The 20,935-nt window shown below is 42.3% G+C and overlaps 1 protein-coding gene across 5 annotated transcripts in view; it reads right to left on the bottom strand.

Moving 5' to 3' along the window:
• The window catches only part of SLC8A3 (solute carrier family 8 member A3), a 205,768-nt gene that overhangs the window by 39,940 nt on the left and 144,893 nt on the right, over positions 1 to 20,935 (bottom strand). For 2 of the 5 annotated variants that reach the window (XM_077322620.1, XM_077322618.1), the window contains exon 3: positions 6,173 to 6,279. In XM_077322620.1, coding sequence (XP_077178735.1) covers positions 6,173 to 6,279 — 107 coding nt within the window. Of the gene's footprint in view, positions 1 to 2,874; positions 2,979 to 6,172; positions 6,280 to 20,935 lie in introns of those variants that run through there. The other 3 variants (XM_077322621.1, XM_077322619.1, XM_077322622.1) reach the window with 2 other exon arrangements.

Here is a 20,935-nt window from a genome sequence, read left to right on the forward strand (position 1 = left end):
ACCCTGAAAAAGTGGAACCAGAGGTAGTTGGTTGATCCAACTTTCAGACCAGCAGGCAAGCTTATTATTTTTATAATCCAAAAAGTTATTTCCTCCTAGGGTAGAAAATGGAATCTTTTTCTTACCAGGATAAACTCTTTTTCTGCCAGAATACCAGTTTGACTACTATTTCTTTGACATCTAGTGAGCGTTGGTGGAACAGTGGGGATCTCCATCTTGGTCTCCCCATGTCATAAGACTACACTCTAATCACTATGCCACATTGGCTCTCTAGAAATGAAGATGCAGTGAAAAAAAGAAATGTAGGAGGAGGAAAGGATTGCAAATGTTAAATTTCTGGCTGTTATGTAGCTGTTAAAAACCACAGCTTCAGTCAGGAAGGAAGTAGAAAAGCCCAGATAACCATCAGCATAAACACATTCCAGAAACTCTGCAATGTTTCTGGACTATCTTTCTCCAGGATTAATCTTTCCATTGTTAAAAAAGCAGCTGGTGTAAGGAAATGCACCAGCCTTTGCCACTTTCAGGTCTATGACTTTTTGTGCATTAATGACCCAAAGAATAATGAGAAATGTTATGATGAGTTTTAGAAAAGCAAATAGAAGGGTTGAACTAGATGTCTTTATGTGAAGGAAATTATAAAAAGTGTGAGGGCTCCATCTGGGTTGGATTGCCAATAAGAGTACTGGGAACAGGCCCAGGGGGTCAATGGCCTGGGATCCATAGCCCCTACTAGGGCCTTCCCAAAGAGAGAAGCAGGCAATTGACAGAGACATGGGAAAAAAGGGCTTGCTGTGGCAGAAAATGTGCCTACCTTGCCCACCCACGCCCAGCCCAACTTCACTGAGGGATGAGATATGTGTGTCCTAATTCAACCTGGCCACAGCAAAGGATGGGATGTGCCAGCCTAGCTTCACTGTAGAGAGGGATGAGATGTGGCCACAGTCAAGGATGGGCCCAGTCCCCCCAACCTCACCCTACCTGCTTGACTGGGAAACTGCCGTTCAGGGCTGGCCAGGCAGGATCTCCCTCCCTCCACTGGAAGGGAGGGGCAGTGGGCAAGGCCCTGTTCCTGGATCCTTTCCTCTCCCTTATCCTCCCTGGGCCTACCTCACATTAGGGGCAAAGAAAAGTTTGCAAAGACCAGGATTTGAGGAACTTTGATGAGTTAGTCCAGGGGAGTTTTTCATTTAAAAATTTTCAAAACACTGATGATTTCATGGCATGTTTCTTGGATTTTTGCACCATCAAGAGTAGGAGATGTCCTTTAACACTGTTTTTATAGTTTGCTTGTTTTTTAAGCTGATTCATTTTTTAATATTTTTATGCTCTGGTTGGATTTTTAATGTTAGGTTTGGAAGGGTTTGTAAATTGTTAGTAACTTTGACAGTATTTCATCATGTTTCACCTTAAGCTGTCGATTCTCTAGCCAATAATGTAAAACAAATTTTTAAAAATGAGTAGTAGTAAAATTATTATAATAGTGGTAATACTAGTAATAATCATGTTCCTTGTGAGTCACTATTCATTTAAACATGAAGTTGTGAATTTTATGCATTGTGCAGGGGGTTGGACTTGATGACCCTGGGGGTCCCTTCCATCTCTATGATTGTGTGTGTAGAATTTAGAAACATCCATATCAAATTAGCTTTATTATCCAAATCAGCATCAAAGACCTCCACTTTTCTTTATTGATCGGAAGCTTCTCATGTCTATGAAGTGACATCTGGGATTTCTGGATAAGATAAGCTTGGCCTCTCATTGGTTAGATGTTGATCCTCTTTGGCCATTGCTTGCCTTCTCTTATTATTTATTTTTATTATCTTCTTATCTTATATAGGATATCTCTTTTTTTCTCTCTTTTCTGGGCTTGGAGCTGTATCAATCTTTTCAAAGTTAATCTGTTTACAAGAAATTAAAAGTACCTACATTAATATGTCATGTAAGATATGCTTCTATTTTTGTAAGTAAAATTTCTTTCTCATGTTATCATTGGATTCAGATCATCTCTGTAGTTTGCATGGACAGCATTTTCCCCTTAAGTGGGAAATATGGCGAATTGGGGATACAGCAAAAAACTTCTGTGCTTCCAATACAAAAGATAATTTTGTTAACATTTAACCCAATTAAAATTTGGTTACCTTTCAATACTGTTACTGGTTTCCTGTGTGTCTTTATAAAAATCAGAGCTTCATTTTAAAACTGCCTGGCAATTACAAATAAGAAAGCTTAAAAAATTCCTAAAGTTAGGGCTAGGAAATGTTATTTATGTGTATTTTTGTAATGCCTGGAGATTTTGAAACCAAAGGAGCAAACAAAATGCAAACACGCTTTGTTGTTACAATGACAGAACTTGCTAAACACGACTCCAATTGTATGTAAAAATTAAATTAATCTGCACCCAACATTATTCATTGCAATGCCATAGAAAGGGAGCAAGAAAAAGGAGGGAAAGACGGTGCAAGATACAAGACCGGGAGCAAGCCAAAAAAGGCAGCCATGCAAATACATTCTTTTGAAAAAAGTACTTTAAGTCAGGCTTGGCATTTGAAAGGGAAACAGGATAACGCCAAAGATGCCACCAAAAGGGGGAAAAGGAAAAAAAGAGAACGCAAGGAGTCCAAACACATGGGATCAAACGGCCTCGGGGGCCCAAGCACTGCACAAAAGGAGGATCCGAAATAAGCTAGGTAGGCTCAAAAATGCAAAGATGGGACCGAAACAGGGTGAGAGCGAGAATATAGGAGGGAAGAGAAGATACGTTGGTTTGTCTAAAAATAAAAGAAGATAAAGGTGGAAGAAAGGGGAGCAAAAAGGTTACTCTTTTGGGATTGGATTTTATTTGCTTTGTTTTCTCAAAAAAGGATCTCACACCTGATATTCCTCGTTCCATCCATTTCGGTTCACCAAGGGCAATGAAGAAATTCTCCTGCCTTTCGTATTCCTCCTCATCTACTATTTTAACCCTTATGGTCTTCCTGTAGGGACAACAAGAAAGACATGTGTGTACAGTGGGTTGCTTGGTTGGAGCAGATGCAACAGCGGCGGCGGCAGCAGCACCACAACTTTCTCACATGCAGCCCCACTTCTGTCACTGCCTTGGGCGGTGTTTCGCTTGCTTTCTATGGCACATCTCGTAGTTGCTCTTTAGGTGAGTCAGAGAGTGTTAGAGGAGGAAGGAAGGGATGGAAGGACAAAGAAGGGGAGGGAGGGGAACCTGGTCCTTGTTGATGGTTAGTGGAAGGTGACTTCTGCAGCACATTGAGGTCAATGTCACATGGTATTAACAGCCCACTAGCAATTGAAAATACCCAGGGGCACAAAAGGAGCCCAAGATATCTGTAAGAGCCCATTCTTTTCTGCTCATGCCCATTTTGTTGAGAACGCTTTTGGTCTTTGGCTAGGGAGCAAGAAAGATAGCAAACACGTATGCACATACATCCATACACTCAATCAGTGAAACTGGCAAAGCTCATGAAGACTCAGGAATGCTGTAGCATTATTTCCAGGTTTGTAATCAGAAGTGCCTTGTGGTGCATTGCCCCTCTCCGGGCTTCCCCAGATTGTCTCCAATCATTCTCAAACGTTCTTTGCCGTGGGGTTTTCGGAAAGATCTCAGAGAAGCTGTGAGAATATGTGTGGGTGGGAATATAGATTTCCCCAGCCCTAGCTTCACCCATTGCCATTTTCCATGTTCCTGTTCTCATGGTAGCCATTTCTCCCTCAGCACAAAGGGTGTTTTGGTGTTTTTTTTAAATATCAGCAATGAATATTGTTGTATTTGAATAATGTTTTAACAGTCCATGCTTCTATTCTGGGAATTTCCAGTTTTAATTTTTTTACAGTTTTTAGCAGAGGCATGTGTTTCCACTTTTATATCCACAACAAAAGTACCTAGAGACTTACTTTTAAAAAATAAGTGGGAATTCCCAGAAAATGATAGCAGGTTGTTAGTTATACTTTTGTACCAATATAACCGTATTCATTTGCTAATTTAAAAAATAAAAAAACACCCCTTGACGCTACAGGGACGCTACAGGCAAAACCAGCCAAGTGAAAGCTCTGTTGCCACTGCTGCTGTATCAGCAGTAGCTACAACAACGAAACCACAGAAGACTCTGCCCACATAGAAAACACCTTAATGTCTCTTCTGCATCTTTCCCAGGTAAGCATCACTCAGATGTGACAGTATGCTCTCAGTTCCCGTCCTACACAGCCACATTCTGGTATGTCTCTACACACATTCAAAGTCCATTTGAAGAAATGAAATATTGGTAGCAGCATATATGGTATCTTTTCCTGCCTTCAGACTGATATATTCGTTACCTCCAAGGCCAGCAAAAAAGCACCTGCCAATCCATATGTATGCCATGCCATTGTCAAAGTGAACAGGAGATCCTGAAATTGTGTGCCTGGATTAATTAATGAGAAAATATATGTTAAATAGCCATTCAAAGTTGTATCTATTTTAAAATCAAAAGTTTATACTAGAATTTATGCCTGTATGTAACCCAGAGAAGTGGAACCCAGAGAAATCAAAATATGAAACCGAGAGATGTGGAAATTTGGTGGTAAGAACAGACTGTAACAGGGAGAATAGACTGTAACCATTTCAGAATTTCAATGCTCCTATGTTAAAAAAAACACCAGAAAACAAAAACCAAGACAATAGCAAAAAATCACAAAAACAAAAAAACAAAAAGCCCTCCTCCCTGCAAGGTCAAAATAAAAATTGCAAAAGAAAGGGTAAGGAGATCATTCATCTACTTGGAAATGTTAGTATTTCTTTTACTAGCAGAGACTTTTTAATTAGTATTTAAAAATCTGACCCCTCCCTGCAGTGTGTATACAGTCCACTCTGCCAGTTCAGGATTCCACCAGTTCAGGATTCCACCAGAGGGACTGCATTCATCTGGCCACAGCCTCTGGGTTAATTCGAAAACTCCAGGAAATACAGGCGAAGTACAGGTGCACTAAAGGGCAAGAGAATGGAGTGTTGATCTATAATGTGGAAAGTCTAAGTTCAAATCCTTCCTCAGGCATGGAACTCCTGAGTACTTAGTGGGCAAACAGTGATCTCTCGATACATTGTAATTACACACAATAAATCCAGGGAGATTTATTTCTGCGCATATATCCTTAAGATAGAGCCTCTTGTGGCGCAGAGTGGTAAGGCAGCGATATGCTGTCTGGAACTGTCTGCCCATGAGGTTGGGAGTTCGATCCCAGCAGCCGGCTCAAGGTTGACTCAGCCTTCCATCCTTCCGAGGTCGGTAAAATGAGTACCCAGCTTGCTGGGGGGTAAGCGGTAATGACTGGGGAAGGCACTGGCAAACCACCCCGTATTGAGTCTGCCATGAAAACGCTAGAGGGCGTCACCCCAAGGGTCAGACATGACTCGGTGCTTGCACAGGGGATACCTTTACCTTTACCTATCCTTAAGATTGCTCTGGTCATTCAATTTGTGGTGTATAATAGACTGGGCATAGTGCTGAATTAAGAATGCAGGCATAGGGTTTGATAGAATGGTATTGACACAAGGCAGTATGCACAAGAATGCTTGAAGTGGGAGGAAAGTAGATAAAATTTCCATACATTCATGATATCACCATTGACCGCAATCCTATTCAATGCACCTGTATTCCAACAAGTGGAAAAATGAGTTTAACAGAAGTCTAGAAAACTGATCAAAGTTTTTCTTTTGCTAAGAATTTTGGCATACATTTTTTCCTGTATAACAGCAATAGCAAGCAATATTTGTGTGTTAACTGTTGTGCATTCCAGGCATCCTGCTGTTGGCTGGAGAACTCATGAGTAGAACCTTTCTTGTGAGGTTACTTGGGAATATGCAGTATACACAACACCATGGAATGCAGAGACTCAGCCCACCCATGGAGCATACAAGATAGACCTGAGGACACCTGCAATGTATTCTTTGAGGTATATGCACAGACAACCACTAGCCACACAAACAGACACGCTCCCTTGCTAGGTATATCACTTGGCTAGCAAGCATCAGTACCATGTGACAGATTGTGCATACACAGCAGTGTTAAGGATTGAGCAGTTGGAAAATGAAAAGAGACTATAGATAGCAAGAAAAGAAAGGTGGGAGAGGAAAGAGAAGAGGAAAGAAGAGTGTTAATGTTAGTTGGGAGAACCAGTACTACACCTTTCTGTAAACTCATATCCACCATGCGTGGGCCCATCAGCTCAATGATGAAAGTCTTGTTTTTCTCATACTCCTCATCATCAATTACCTTGATGTGAATAGTTTTGCTGTGAATGGAAAAATAATAAGTGTCATAATGGGGAGAAAGGGGATGGGTAAGCTGAGGCAGGAGAGGGAAGAGAAGCCAAAGAAGACAGTTAGATGGTCAAAGCTTACTCACCCATTGCAAATGAACACAAAACACACTAAGGATTGAGACCATTTCCTGGACAATTGGCTAGTCTGTTAGAGCATTTCTACCAGACAATGCATCTCTGTCACCAAAATGTTTCTTTCAAATCCTACTTAGACATACATTCCTGCATTTATATCTGAAATCCTAATCTCCTTCATACATGCAATTAAAATTTGAAGGTATTTACGTACTAGTGTGTACATACAAGCCTTAACTCATGCAACTCAAAAACTTAATTGTTAATTAGAAAATTAACTATCTGCCTTAGGGATGTTCTTATAGATGATTTTTTAAAGGTCGTAATTCATCTGATTAGAAAGTTTGATATTTCATTTTTATACCTTGATGTCATTGTCAACATTGCAACATTGATTTGATACTTCTCACGAGTCTCCAGTGATTTTCAACATTTCATAAAAACTGGATGTTTCAATTCATACTGCTGTTATGAAAAATAGTAACCTTTGTTTAAAACTAAAAAACAAACCTATAAAAGAAATCAGAAATCATACCTTTTTCACTTACACCTCCTTACAATTGGTTTCTGAGTTATGCTTTTAACTAAGACACACACATATGTATGGGCACATTTTTTATTGAGGCAATATTAGCTTCATTCAGTGTCTCTGCTGAAGATAAACAATACTGCTCTGTGTGATACATATACAAAAATACTTCCGATGATTTAATACCAAACAGAAGGGGGAGAGGGTATTTTCTTCAAAAACTATTAGACAACTAGAACTGAATATTATACAGCTTAACTTTAAGAAATTTGAATTATTGAGCCACCATCTTAGCTGTAAAAAATGTTAATTTACAATGGAGACAAAGCTCTAAATTAATTCTGCTCACTTTGGCTGCTTCAATAGCAAGAATCTGCTCTGGGCCTGTTTAAATGAATACTCATTGAGAACACAGTTTCTGAAGAATGGGGTGCCCAAACAATGATAATTTAAGGCATTTTACAATATACTCAGAAACCATGTTCCAGAACATTCTCATTAAATGATCATTTCTACTCAGTATGTCTGTATAAATGTGCAGGCTCTGAAGGAACATTACTGGGCTGTTAGTGGAAAGTCCTGTTTCCTACAACACCTGCACATCTAAAGGAACCCAACCTTCAATAAACACTACTTGCGATGATAAAACACAGTTCTGAAAACGTCTAACTCAAGATAATGCACTGTTGTGGTTTACTAAAAGTTGCCCTTGTAAACTGTAAAAAGAGAATAGCCAGGCTGTTATATTGTAAAACAGGTCTCCTTATGGATTAAAAACTGAAAGCAAAAAGCAGGACTAAAGAGCCAGTTCTCACAATGAAAAAAATCTGAGCATTGGGATGCCACAAGGATTGGTATGTAGATAGGTGCTATTTAATTTGTTCATAAATGATCTAGAATTTGGGGTTAGCATTATAGTGGCCAAATTTACAGATAATATGAAACTATTCAGGATGGTGAAAACCAAGGTAGATTTTGAAGAGCTCCAGGAGAAACTCTCTGCATTGAGTGAATAGGTAACAGAGAGCCAGCTTGGTGTAGTGGTTAGAAGTGTGGACTTCTAATCTGGCATGCCAGGTTCGATTCTGCGCTCCCCCACATGCAACCAGCTGGGTGACGTTGGGCTCACCACAGCACTGATAAAGCTGCTCTGACCGAGCAGTAATATCAGGGCTCTCTCAGCCTCACCCACCCCACAGGGTGTCTGTTGTGGGGAGAGGAAAGGGAAGGCGATTGTAAGCTGCTTTGAGCTTCCTTCTGGTAGAGAAAAACAGCATATAAGAACCAACTCTTCTTCTTCTTGTTCAATGTAGGTATGTTGGACTAGATGGACCAGTGGTATGATCCAGCAGGGCCCTGATGTTCTTATGGGTAGAACAGTGAAAACATCAGCTCAGTATCTTTAATCCGCTCCTGTGGAGCGGATTAAATAAAAGAGTAGGGGCTGTCAGGGAGGAGTTAGGGCGGGCCCTGTCTGGGATAAAAACTCGGAGGGCCCAATCAGGAGCCACGAAGAAGCTCCTGATTGGGGCCTCCGACTGTCCATCCAGGGCCAAGCCGCCAATGGGGAGCCGGCTGCCGGCCTTGCCGGCCTTGCCCACCTGCCAGAGGACTCACCGCGCCAAGGGACAAGCCGCCTTACGACTCTGTGAGTCCTCATGGTGCCCTCCCCTCGCCCTAGGGGACCGTCACCATCGAGCCCATGCCGCCACCCGCCGCCATGAGATGGCTCCCCGGCAGCACCACCACCAACCTGCCACCTTGCTGCCGGCCCGCGCGGCCAGGAGCGGCCTGCACCGCCAACCGACGACGCCACACACCCTCGACTCGCCGTCGCCTGCCACAGCTGCACCTACTCACGTGGACCACGCCTCCCGCCGCACGCTTTGCTGCCGCGAACAGCCTCTCCGCCCGGCCATGGCCCAGACCTCGCCCTGCCGCCTCGGAGCTGCTGCCAATGGAGCCTCCCGCCCCACAGAGAACAGTAGGCCGCCCTGAGAAACGCCCGCGCCTCCCCGCCCCGCCAAAACAACTACACGCGGCTGCGCCTCCCCGCCCCACCATGGCCCCGCACCTCCCCGCATCCACAACGCACGACTTACCCGCCTTCTCTCCTGGACTCCGCACCACCTGGCTTCTTCCCTCCACTCACCTCTGCCACCTTCACCCACAAGCCTGGAGCCCTCCTATTCGTTCCTGCCCACTGCCCCTCACCCCTAGCGCCAATTTTATTCCGAGATAAAATGGGCTTTCTTTCTAGCTCAATGATAAAGGGCAAATCCATGTATTATTAAGGAAATGGTTGCAAAATAAAATTACCCATATCATAATGTTTATTTAAACCTCTGGTTTGTCTACATCTGAAATACCATCTACAGTTGTAGCTGACCCATTTAAAAAGGATACCATGGAATGGAAAAAAGAAACCACATTCTTGAAGAAAGTCCAAAGTGGGGCTTAAAATTTTAGAAATAAAGTATGATAGATTTCAGAAAGTGGAGATGGTATAGAAAAAATGGCTAAAGGGAAAAATGGTTTTCTTCTTCTCTCATTATATTAAATCTGGATCACCCAATGAAACTGTCTGTCTTTAGACTCAGGCCAAACATAATAAATGGAATTTACTGGCCCAAGATGTGGTTATTGATATTGCCTAGATGGCTTTAGAAGGGATTATATACATTCCTGTGGAATACGGGGAATCAGGCTTTACATCAATGTGCTCAGACAAGCAGCAGGCAAAAGCTCACCAGGCCCACCTCTACGTACAGTTGCTGGCTGATGAGTATGAAATTTATGCATGTAGGAAGTCTGTATCTGTAAGCTCCTTCCCCTTGACAGAAAAAATTAAAGAAGCCCTTCCTATAGGCTCACAAGCTGGCAATATTCGTTAGGATGGATGGGTTAATACACTTGTGCCTGCTGCCCCTCTTCATGCACTGATTTCAATAAAAATAATGTTTTAAATAGAGGAATTCTTCAATTCTACTTTCCCAGCCTTGCAATAATTAATTTTTATTTGGATTGGGGTTGTGCTGGCCAGTATTTATTCTGGGGTAGGATCTTTCCTGCAAACTATGAAGGAAATTAGAAATAAGTAATAAGTAAATACATATTTTTTTATTTTTAAAGAAACGACATCTTATACTCTATAGCATTAGATACTAAAATCCAGTGACTGGAGCTGTGAACATGCAAGACAGAATCTTTCTTCAATCCTGAAAAGGGTTCCAAGTTTGCAGAAAATGTGAAATCTTAAAAAAAGAAACTTGGGGTTTAAAAATGCCTGAAGCTTTAACCAAGGAATTCCCACAGCGACTGTTGCTAGGGAACAACTATATTCCAGGTTCGGTTTCAGGCAGGCTTTCCAGGACTTTTTTGGTCTCTGAAGGAAAACTTTTTGGGCCTGGCATTTACTAGGGCCATTCCGCACAATGACCAATGTTACTAAATGTTTGCAGTATGCAGAAACGCTATATTTAATAGTGGAATTTCGTCATTCCACATACCTTCAATTCTAGCGGACTATTGAAGTCTCAGTATCGGTCTATTCATTCACCACAGGTTTCCTGTCTCGCTGGAATCGCAACAAAGGAAGCAATATTTTTCCACGCTTCTTCCCACCGTCAATCAAAGGGAATAGCCAATGAACTGTTGTATTTGTGCTCCTGAAAAGACCCTTTCCCTTTAAAAAATGTTTTTCAAGAACCCAAACACATCAATCACAACAAATATTTGTTCAGTCATTGTCTCAGAAAGACCTTTTTTGCTGGCGTAGGAGCTGGCGCTTAATCATTTCTACGCTCTTCAAGTAAAAAAAAAGAATCCCCCCCATGGGCATGATTTGTGGCCGAAATTACGGGCAGTGTTGAACAGCGCAGCCCACAGGTTGGGGATCACTAGTCTAGAAGACCTAGGTTTGAATCCCTATTTTCTGTGGAATTTCACTGAGTGATTTGGGGCTAGTCACATACTTTTAGGTGAACTTACATCAAAGGCTTATTTGAATAAAAAGGAGGAACAGAAAATACTGTAATCTGCTTTGGTCCCCACTTTGGAGAGAAGTGGTGTATAAATGAAGTAAATAAATAATAACTATACTTGAAGATGGGAGGAAGATAAAAGGTAGGTTGGTGAATGGCTGAGGTTGCTGGGGAGGGGGGGGGAGGAAAAGTTTACAACAGAGGAACAGATAAAGGTAGGTTGGCTGTTGAGTGGGAAGGATATAGGGTTGCCAACTTCAAATTAAGAAACTCCTGTATATTTGAAAGTGGGGCCTGAGGAGGATGAAGTCTGAGGAAGAGAGGGACCTCAGAAGAGTATAATGCCATAGACTCCAATCTCCAAAGCAGCCATCACTTCCAGGGGAACTAGGCTGGAGATCACCCATAATTACAACTGCTGTCCAGTTGACTGAGATCAGTTTCCCTGGAGAAAATAACTGCTTTGGTGGACTCTATGGTATTACACCTTGCTGAGGTCACTTCCTGGCCCCATCCTGATGGAAAGAGCTCCCACGGTTATGTAGGGCCCAAACCATGAATGACCTTAAAGGTCAGTACCAGAACTTAAACTTGATCCTAGCCACAACTGGTAACCAAGGCAGCTGCCTCAGCACAGGCTGGATATAAACCCTCCAAGAAAAATCTCAATAACCAGCCAAAATAGTCTTTAAAAGTGTCTGAATTGGACAATAAATCCAGAAAATGGACTGTTTCCCCCTTGTTACAAAGGTGTCCTCCCCCACCCTGCCCTGTTCTAAAGCAAAATCCTAAGAAATGCTTTTTTTTTTTAAAGAAACTGATCCGTTTTACTTTTCCACCATTTTTGGTAAGCATACCACAAAACATCCCCAACTCTTTAAAGTGTTGCTGTAAGACAGTGATTATTGAAAGGATTGGTAAGTTTAGGGACATCAGAAAAGTCTTTCCTTGTATCACCTTTGAGTAACCATTAATGATCCTGAAATTTTCTCACAGTAATCATGTTATATTCTAACCTGAATATTCAGAATTTCAGTGGGATCAGACGGTGCTCTTTTTTGAGCGGCTGGCATGCAAATGAATAGATGAATGGTATCATCTTGTTCTCAGACTCTTCCTCTTGGAATCTGCCTTACTGATGATATATGTCCTTTAAGAACATCATTCCCACTTTGCAAAATCAATTTCCTTAAAACATGGATATATCAGAATTTAGCAATAGAAATATAGAGTCTTAAATTATACTTGAAACCCAACTTCCACTATATAGTTAACCTTTGATTTAAACCTGGGGGGGCACATGTGTGCTTATATTATTTATATAATACCCTCTGTGGAGATGCTGCTTCACAGAATAATCTTAATCAAAAAAGACAGAGCCTGAGTGCAGTCACGAACAGAAAAACAAGCACTAAGAAAGGAAATATAAATACATATCTTACAATGTGAAGTATTTAAAGTTGTTGCAGAATCTATGCAGTTGGTATATAATATAAAATTAAAGTAATGAATGAAGAACACAGACCAAATTACTCTTTCCATTAGATGGATGACCTGGATAACAGTTAAATAAGCAGTGCGCAGCCAGTGTGCTCTCTGTCCCTTAATACTGAAGAGTACTGATTAGCAGTAAATTACTTTACAGAATGCATAACTGAATTACAGAATGTTACCAAGAAGTACAGTAATATTCCTGTTCAGAAATTCGAGCGTCTGTATGCCAAAGCACATGGGCAAATTAAAATGCTCCAAATTATTAAATATTTAAATAAATAAAAATCAAAAGGGGGGGAATCAATCCCTAAGTTTAGGTAATACATACAGGCTCCTAACTTTAAGAGTGAAAAAAGTAAATAACCACAGAGAATGTAACTCCCTTATCAATACAGCCAAGTTGAATAAAAGGGGAAAATCATGTAAGCAGACAGGAAACTTGGCAATGAGAGGCGTTATAAAGCAAGCTCTTTGAATGGAATATAAACCACAGCTAAAAAACAAATGAGTTAGTGATTCAGTGTCTTTATAGGAAAACAGCACAATAGCTCACTGTTTCTGCCCAAGGTAGTACATTTATGCAGGCTAAAAAAAAGGACAGGCCTTCCCGTCGCCTTTTGGCCCACAGAGGCATCTTGCCGCGTAACAGATGTGGGGAGAGGTCTCCAGGGGCCAAGGAGCTGCTGCTCTGATGCCGCAGCCACTGGGGGAGGGGGCATTCTGGCCCCTTGGCCCGCAGAATCGGGGGGGGGGGCCTTCCCACTCCCTTTAGCCTGCGAAGCGTTCTTGCTGCTGCGAGAGCACATCCCGTGCCAAAGGGAGCCTCCTGCGGCAGCACTGCTGGTGGTGGTGGTCCGGGGGGGGGGCTTCCTACTACCTTTAGCCCACGAAGTGGTCTCACCGGTGTGACAGCGCTTCCCAGACCAAAAGGGAGCTTCCCACGGCAGTGCTGATGGTGGCGGCGGGGGGCCCTTCTCACTCCCTTTAGCTCGCTTTGCGGCCCAAAGGGTGAGCCTCAGGCACCCTCTCACATCCTCCTGCCTCCCGCCCCTTTCAAAGCCCATTTTTGAAATGGGCTTTGATACTAGTATTTTATATAAGGTGGCACTTTTCGCTTTGGCCACCATGAACATTCAAGCCAAAGCATTTGTACAGGAGTCTCCACCTTGATATACAATTTTAAAATCTTATTGTGATTCAGTAGTCCATGTATGTAATATTGGAGAAATATTGTTTTATTTGCATTTGTACTCTACTGTTTTAGTTCTGCTTTGTAATGGCCTTTGTCTATATACAATAAAAGTTATTGTATCGTATTAGCCATGTTGGCTAGATGGAATGTATATGTACAGAGGCAGTATATCTCTGAACAATAGATGCTGGAGGGGTATCAGCAGGGGTAGGTCATCATCATCACCCTGTGAGTACCCAAAGGCCCCTGGTCTGCAGGGATCATTAAAAGTTTTCTCAGAATATTGTCTTTGGGAAGGCCTGAAAATTACCTGCCAGAAAACTAAAATAGTTGTTTTCTGCAAAGAACGGAATACTTCACCATACTTCACTCTGAATGGTGAAGAAATTCAGCAATTGAAGAAGTTTTTATATTTGAGTATCCTTTTCACATCTAACGTATATGGGGGCCTCATCAATCACTGATAAGGAGAAAAGCAAAACTTTTTTTTGAAATGGAGGTGGGAACTGTGTTCAGCTGCTGTTCAAGCCTTTAACCTAAAAGTCTTTAGACCGTTCATCAAGTCATACTTGAAAAGCAAGGGCTACGTGGCACTCCTAAAAGAAGACTCTTATAGGTCAATGTGGTTTGAGATTGTCTTTGAGAAACTGTTGGCACCTGATGTTAACCTGGACACTACCCAGGCCCTGGGGTTTCATACAGCATTGGCTTGGGTGAGAAATCACATAACATTGATCAATCACCAAAGCTCTTACATGTTGTTACCTGCCGCGAGCCTCAGGGGAGTGGCGGGTTAGAAATCCAATAATAATAATAATAATAATAATAATAATAATAATAATAATAATAATAATAATAATAATAATAATAATAATAATCTCTGCCTTTAGAGAACGCTGCACTTGTTCATCACAATTTTTTAAGTCCACTTCCAGAATGTCTTCCCTCCTACACTTACCTATTGTCTTCCCAAAACCTGTTAAAGGCATTCATTCTGGCTAGACTAAATGCTCACTCCTCGGCAGTTATGATTAACAACTATCCACTGCCTAAAGAGGTGGTGAGCTCCCTGTCACTGACCGTCTTCAAGCAGCCGCTGGACAGATACTTATCCTGGATGCTTTAGGCTGATCTTGCAGTGAGCAAGGAGTTGGACTAGATGGCCTGTCTGGCCCCTTCCAACTCTATGATTCTATGATTCTATCAATGTTTGGATAGAATGAAAGGAAGGTATAATTGATCCCAAAAGCAATATTCATACAGTTATGCAAGAAAATTTGATTTGATAATTAGACAAAAGCACCTTGAACACTTTTTACAAGAGTTCCCACCTAGGCACTTTCCATCTACTAGTATGGAATCAGCTACAACATTGCACTTTGGGAAGATGTTATGTTATTAGGAAAGATGTGACAAGCAACCACCAAAGGAAACTGAGGAAATGGCAGGGAGGCTCCACAACATTTCTTCTAGAACACTGACAGTCTTTTAAGAGTAACCAGCACCGGAAGGATTTTTCTGCAGTTCTATACTGGACAAGCTGTGCAGTTGTGTACTGGAGGCTGCTGAAAGTGCTTGCATGGTCACCAAAAGCCCTAGAAGGCCATATAAGTGGGTCACTGAGAAAAGACTTTGGGAATTGTCCTCTTTTTCTGGACAACTGGGGCAGTCACCACGCATAGTACAAACTGAAGTTAACAGCTGCAGCCGCTTTGAGTCTCAGTGAGAAGGGCAGATTATAGATGAAGTGATTAAAGTATCAATTCATCCATTTCTTCTGTTCCTTTAGCACTAGCGGTTAATCAGTTAACATAGAACTGATTAATTCAGACAAAAACATTTTTAAATCAAAATTATTAACTAAAGCAAATCCACTTGGCACTAAGAGTGATGAGCAGGCAGAGAGGATAGAAATGGAGAAGGAGACTGCAAGACTAGTTGAAAACCTGAGGATGGCACTAGGGATTGGGGTCAATTTTTTTCTGTCAATTCATAAGCAGATCCATGGAAACCACTCGGGGACCAATTCTGCATGGCAGTGGCTGTGCCAAGTTGCCACCAGTTCTTTGCGATGGGGCAGTTTGCCCCACTGCTTCCTGTGTCCCCATGGGGGAGGATTTTTGCGGGTGTACCATGTCCGCCCTGGATTTCTGCCTCCAGACTAGACAGCCAGGGTGGAAAGGTTCTGACACGCAGGGGGCTGGAGTTTTTTTTCTGTTTAGGAATGTGGTAGCAATGCCATGTTCCTAAATAGAAAAAAAGGCCCAGGTGGCTTGGCTGTGCAGTGCTACGGAGCCACATAGGGTGTCCCTCCTGGGATACCATAGTCAGCCCAGGGGGAGGGGGAGGAGCTGGGCCTGGAAGGCCCAACTGTTCCCTGCCAGATGGGTCTGGGCCAACATAGGCCCCAATGACGCTTGCGGCAAAGAAGGAGAATGCTGGAAGAATCCGCATTCCCTTACTGCACGGCAAACAAGGGCTTCATTTGGGACAGGGGCAGGCCAGGACTGGGCTGGCACCATCTGGAAGCGAGGATTAGTCCTGCTGCCAGACAGGTGCCAGCCTGGCCTTTCTCCCTCATCTGGGAAAGATCCCGGGGAACCAAATCAGTAAGAGTAGTTTGACAAATGAATTAATTACCTTGAAGTCAAAGAGTTCTCCCTCAGTGGAGGGTTAAGCTGAACAGCTATCTGCCAAGATGTTCTGCAGTTTGTGATTTCCCGTACCAAGCAGAAAATCAGAAGAAGATGACAAGATGATTTATCAGATGTCCTCACACGCCATGTTTCTGAGCACAGAACTCATGTTATGAGCTGGGCAAGACTGCCTTACCATGGCACCTCTTACCATTCTGCTCAGGTAAAGGTGGCACACTGTATCAGTGGAAAGTACACGCTATAGTTTTTACAAACTCTACATATAAGAGGCTGCCCCATCATGCAGTGTTGTGCACTGGGGGCCAGGCAAGTTAGAATTTGCTATTTGTGTGTAACTCATTCTAGCTTCAGAATACATCAGAGGATAACCTCTTAGGGACCACGTGAAAATCAGCTCTAGAGATTATGTAGCAGCCATGCTTGCTGCACATATACCACTGTTAGACTATTGTTGTCTCACCAGGTATACCAGTATAAATGGACATACATACATTCTTAAGCACCCAAGTGCATGTATCACAGAGCCATGGCTTGATTATGGCTCCCCTTAAAAAATGTTACAATAAAAACGTACTTTTTAATATTGTACATGTCAGCTTTAGGAAACAGTGGAGTATCTCCAGTGTGTGGGTAGCAAATGTAATTGGCAGATGAACCACACTAACCAAGTGTTAGACCTTCTAGAATAAGCTTTAGAAGTTGTGATGAACACATATTGATCTTCTGAAGGATTTCAGTTTGATTATATTTGCTAAATTCCTCAAATTATTAAGGGATAAAATAATTTATTTGACAGTGCTTCTGCTCTAAACATGTAAGAAACAACTGAATGGTGATTTTGATAAATGTGCTAGAAAAGAAGGGTCCGTGTCTTCCATTTCCATGGTTAAGCTTCACATTTGTCAAACTCATTCCTGCATGGCTTTGGGCAGAAAAGGTGATGTAACTGTGTGGGCAAGGAAAAAAATAACAGAGACAAAATAGAGGAGCCAGAAAGACATCCCATGACTTTTCAGTGTCATTTGTGGCTATGGAACTGGATGCAATGTCACTGTATTGCAGGACATTCTACAATTCTCCAAATCTCTGTTAACCTAGAATTTTGGGGAAAATCCTAGAATGTCGAGCACCCAAAAATGATATTGCAATATCATAATGCCATTCTGGAGAGTCTCTCCCCTCCCTCTGTCTCCCAGTGTGATTAAGAGCAGCAGCTTCTAATCTGGCGAGTCGGTTTTGATTCCCCGCTCCCCCATATGCAACCAGCTAGGTGACCTTGGGTTTGCTGCAGCATTGATAAAGCTGTTCTGACCGAGTAGTAATATCACGACTGTCTCAGCCTCACTTACCTCACAGGGTGTCTGTTGGGGAAAGAAGAAAAGGAAGGTGTTTGCAAGCCACTTTGAGACTCCTTTGGCCAGTGAAAAGCAGGGTATAAAAATCAACTCTTCTTCATCTTCCCTGGGATAGATGAAAAGGAATTAGGCAGTCCTTATATGTCTGTGTAGATTCTGCATCGGTGGTTATGAACCCTAACTTTTCTGGGTTTTTGACAGCAAAACAAAGGGCCATCCCACATCCAGAAAATATAGTGAAATGCTTACCTAATGCAGATGCCATATTTTTGGCATTTTACACAACGTCGTCAACATCTAGTGCCCCAGCAGCAAACCGGTACCTATATCCTCCATTTTAAAGTGCTAGCTGGGAAATTGCATAAAGTGATTCCCCAAACTGTAGCACTAGTCAGAGGAGAGCAACCAGCAAGCCACACACTAAGGAAATGTGTGAAGCCAAAGTAGGGCTACTTCCGCCTCCAGTGCCCACCCTTGCACCCGCCTCCTTCTCCTCCCAGGGATGGGTTTTCTTTTTCTAAGCAAACTGCCTGGAGCAATGAATAGGTATTAAATCGTCCAGGAAAAGAAAAGAAAAATTGCCACCAGTTAACACATAAAGCATGCCTCTCTAAAGTCCCCCCCCCCCAAAAAATCATTTTTTAACATTTTTAATTTTTAAAATCTTCAATGCTCATGATTCCAAATGGTGTGGCATTTTAAAAAGCACTATGCATCTATGATTGGATGCATAGGCATCTCAACAGAGAAGTTTTACTTTAAAAGCTGGCATTGCAGGCCCTTTAAAACATGGGGAAAGATGATTGGCTGCCTGGCTTTACTGACAGATGGAGGAGAGTCAGTGTAAAGTGTACTGCTGTCTTCCACCATTTCAAGCAGGCGTGTAGAGTGCAAAGGAGCGCAAGAAGGCGGCAGAGGAAAGTGAGAGAGCCAGAAGGTGAGGAATGGCCCGATGTGCATTATTTTTTAGCGTTACGCCATTGTGCTGGCGTAATGCTATTTTTTTTCTGTATAGCTCTTCCCATTGTACGTATGCTGAACTCATGTAGTGCTCAGGAGTAAGGCAAGTGGTAGAGAACAGATGCAATTCCACACCCCTATTATCTATTTTGAATGTACACAACTGACATATACACATTCTTTCAATGTGCCATGATCTGAGATGGCTTTATCAAGGCCAGGTGTTATACAAAGAACAATGTCAGGAAGTGCCAATTTCTTCACTCACCAAATGCTCTTCCTGTGTCCACTGTAATGAACATGAATGTCATATTTCTTGCATGATCTTTCCACCAATGGAACACCTGTACATTTATATTTTTCTGTACTTGGAAACAGTGATTGACAAATTGTGAACTTTCAGAGGTCTCCTGGGTGTCAAGAAATGCCAGTGAGCTTCACTCCCTAATCTGTCAAATGCTCCTTCTGAGCTTTCTTTGCAGCACAGTCATTGATTATAACATCAAGATTTTGTGTTCCCACCGACCTGTGTTTGACCAACATCATCATTAAACTTGAAATTCTTCAGTGAGGTTTTGTTCTGGAGAGCTGGCCTGATGATGCTTAGGAACAAAAACAGTTCTGATGTCCAGCTGGTGGAGGTCTAGTCTCACTTAAACAGGCAGTATAAGCAGAGATGCTCAGGGTGCTCAAATTCCATAATTTTTGGAAAATTTTTGGGAAATCCTCTATGAGAAGCATAACCCTTCCCCATCCAGCCCCATAGCCAGAATTTTTTGCAGGGGGGGGGGAATTCTTTTAAAGGGCTGTAACCTGAGACTGCACGTTCAGCCCTGCCTTATGGCATCCTTCCCCTCCTCTCCTTCTCCCACAGGGCACAAGGCCCCCCTCTCGCCCTTCCCCCCAAAAGGAAGTGTGAGCCCTGATGGGAATTTTCACCCAGAGCCAACGAAGCAGCTCTCTTGAAGGTGGCGGGTACAAGATGTGAGCCTGGCCAGGGGAAGAAGAAAAAGAAGCCGATTGGCTAAGGGGGGAAAAGAAGTAGGGAATCATCATTCCCACCAATATCCTTTCCTTTCAGCTGAACATTACAGTAGAACACAGGAGTTTCCACTCTGTAGAATAGAACCAAGTGGTACTCAGAAAGAAGGAAGTGCATGTTTTTCTTATTTCTTTGTGTAAGGAACACACCACTTTTCTGTGAGAGGATTTCTTTGTGGGCAAGGGCTGGCTTTCTTAGCAGCACTAAACCATCTGAGGTTAAACAGTTTCTTCCCAGAAATGTCACAAGAATAGCCGCTGTTTATCCCAACCCAAATGCACTTGTTCCACAAACATATACCACAGCCAGTTCTACAATCACAGACTTGGAGGTAGTGTATCCTATCCTGGCTTCTGAGTCAGTGTATGAAATTAAACTTAATCATTGCACCAAAGTCAGGCAATAATGCACTGAGCCATAGAAATATAAAGATTACGGTATGTGTGAGAAAATGCACATAAAGGCATCCCCCACAGTCTCTTGCTGTGTCCTAAAGCAGTCCCTGAGGAACTTCATCTACCCCAACCCTAAATCTCCAGATAAGAAAAAAGAAAGTCAGAAAAATCCAGGTACAAATGAAAGTTGCCACATGACTGCTACTCAAATATTTTTCTTTGAATACTGTTCTCATGACATGGTGGCTTTCTATTTGATGAAAGGACCAGGTAATACCTGCCTATACTTAACAGCAAGGCATCTAACAGCAAAGAGTGGATAAGAAAGAGGGGGAAAGCACCGGGGCATACTCTAACCATGGGGAATTTTCATTTAGCACATGAATGGACACCTGAGACGTCAGAGAATAAAAAAGGAGCATGATTAGAAATATGGTGGCAAAACAGAACTCTAAGCATGGAAACATGAAAAAAGAACTGATCGGTAACAAAAAGCTCTTTTATAAAAAGTGGGTTGTTTGCTGGGGCAGGGATGTTGCACCTTTCACACTGAAAAATGAACATCACAAAAATTTAGTCATGATACACTAAATTTGTTGTTTTTGTTGTTGTTTTGCAGGAGGTTTTCTCAATTTATCTCCCCTCCCCAATTATATTTCAGAGATATTCCCAAATTAGTTGAGCCCATGGGCACTCTGAAAAGACATAGTGGGCACCACCACAAAATGGCTACCATGTGAGTGAGCTGGGGCCAATCACAAAATGTTGAGTGGATTCAGGTCTTTTTGATCAAGCACTTTCTACAAATATGAAGCCAATGCTTCCTGGGCTCTTCTGAAACATCTCTTGCTCCATCCTGGGAATCACTGTCATAGAGAATCCATTTTGGCCTCACTTCCATGCAACTTGCTCATTTGAAGTTCCTTTCCTGAACAATTTTTCTC

This window comes from Paroedura picta, chromosome 2 (genome assembly GCF_049243985.1).
Source record: "Paroedura picta isolate Pp20150507F chromosome 2, Ppicta_v3.0, whole genome shotgun sequence".
Taxonomy (NCBI): domain Eukaryota; kingdom Metazoa; phylum Chordata; class Lepidosauria; order Squamata; family Gekkonidae; genus Paroedura; species Paroedura picta.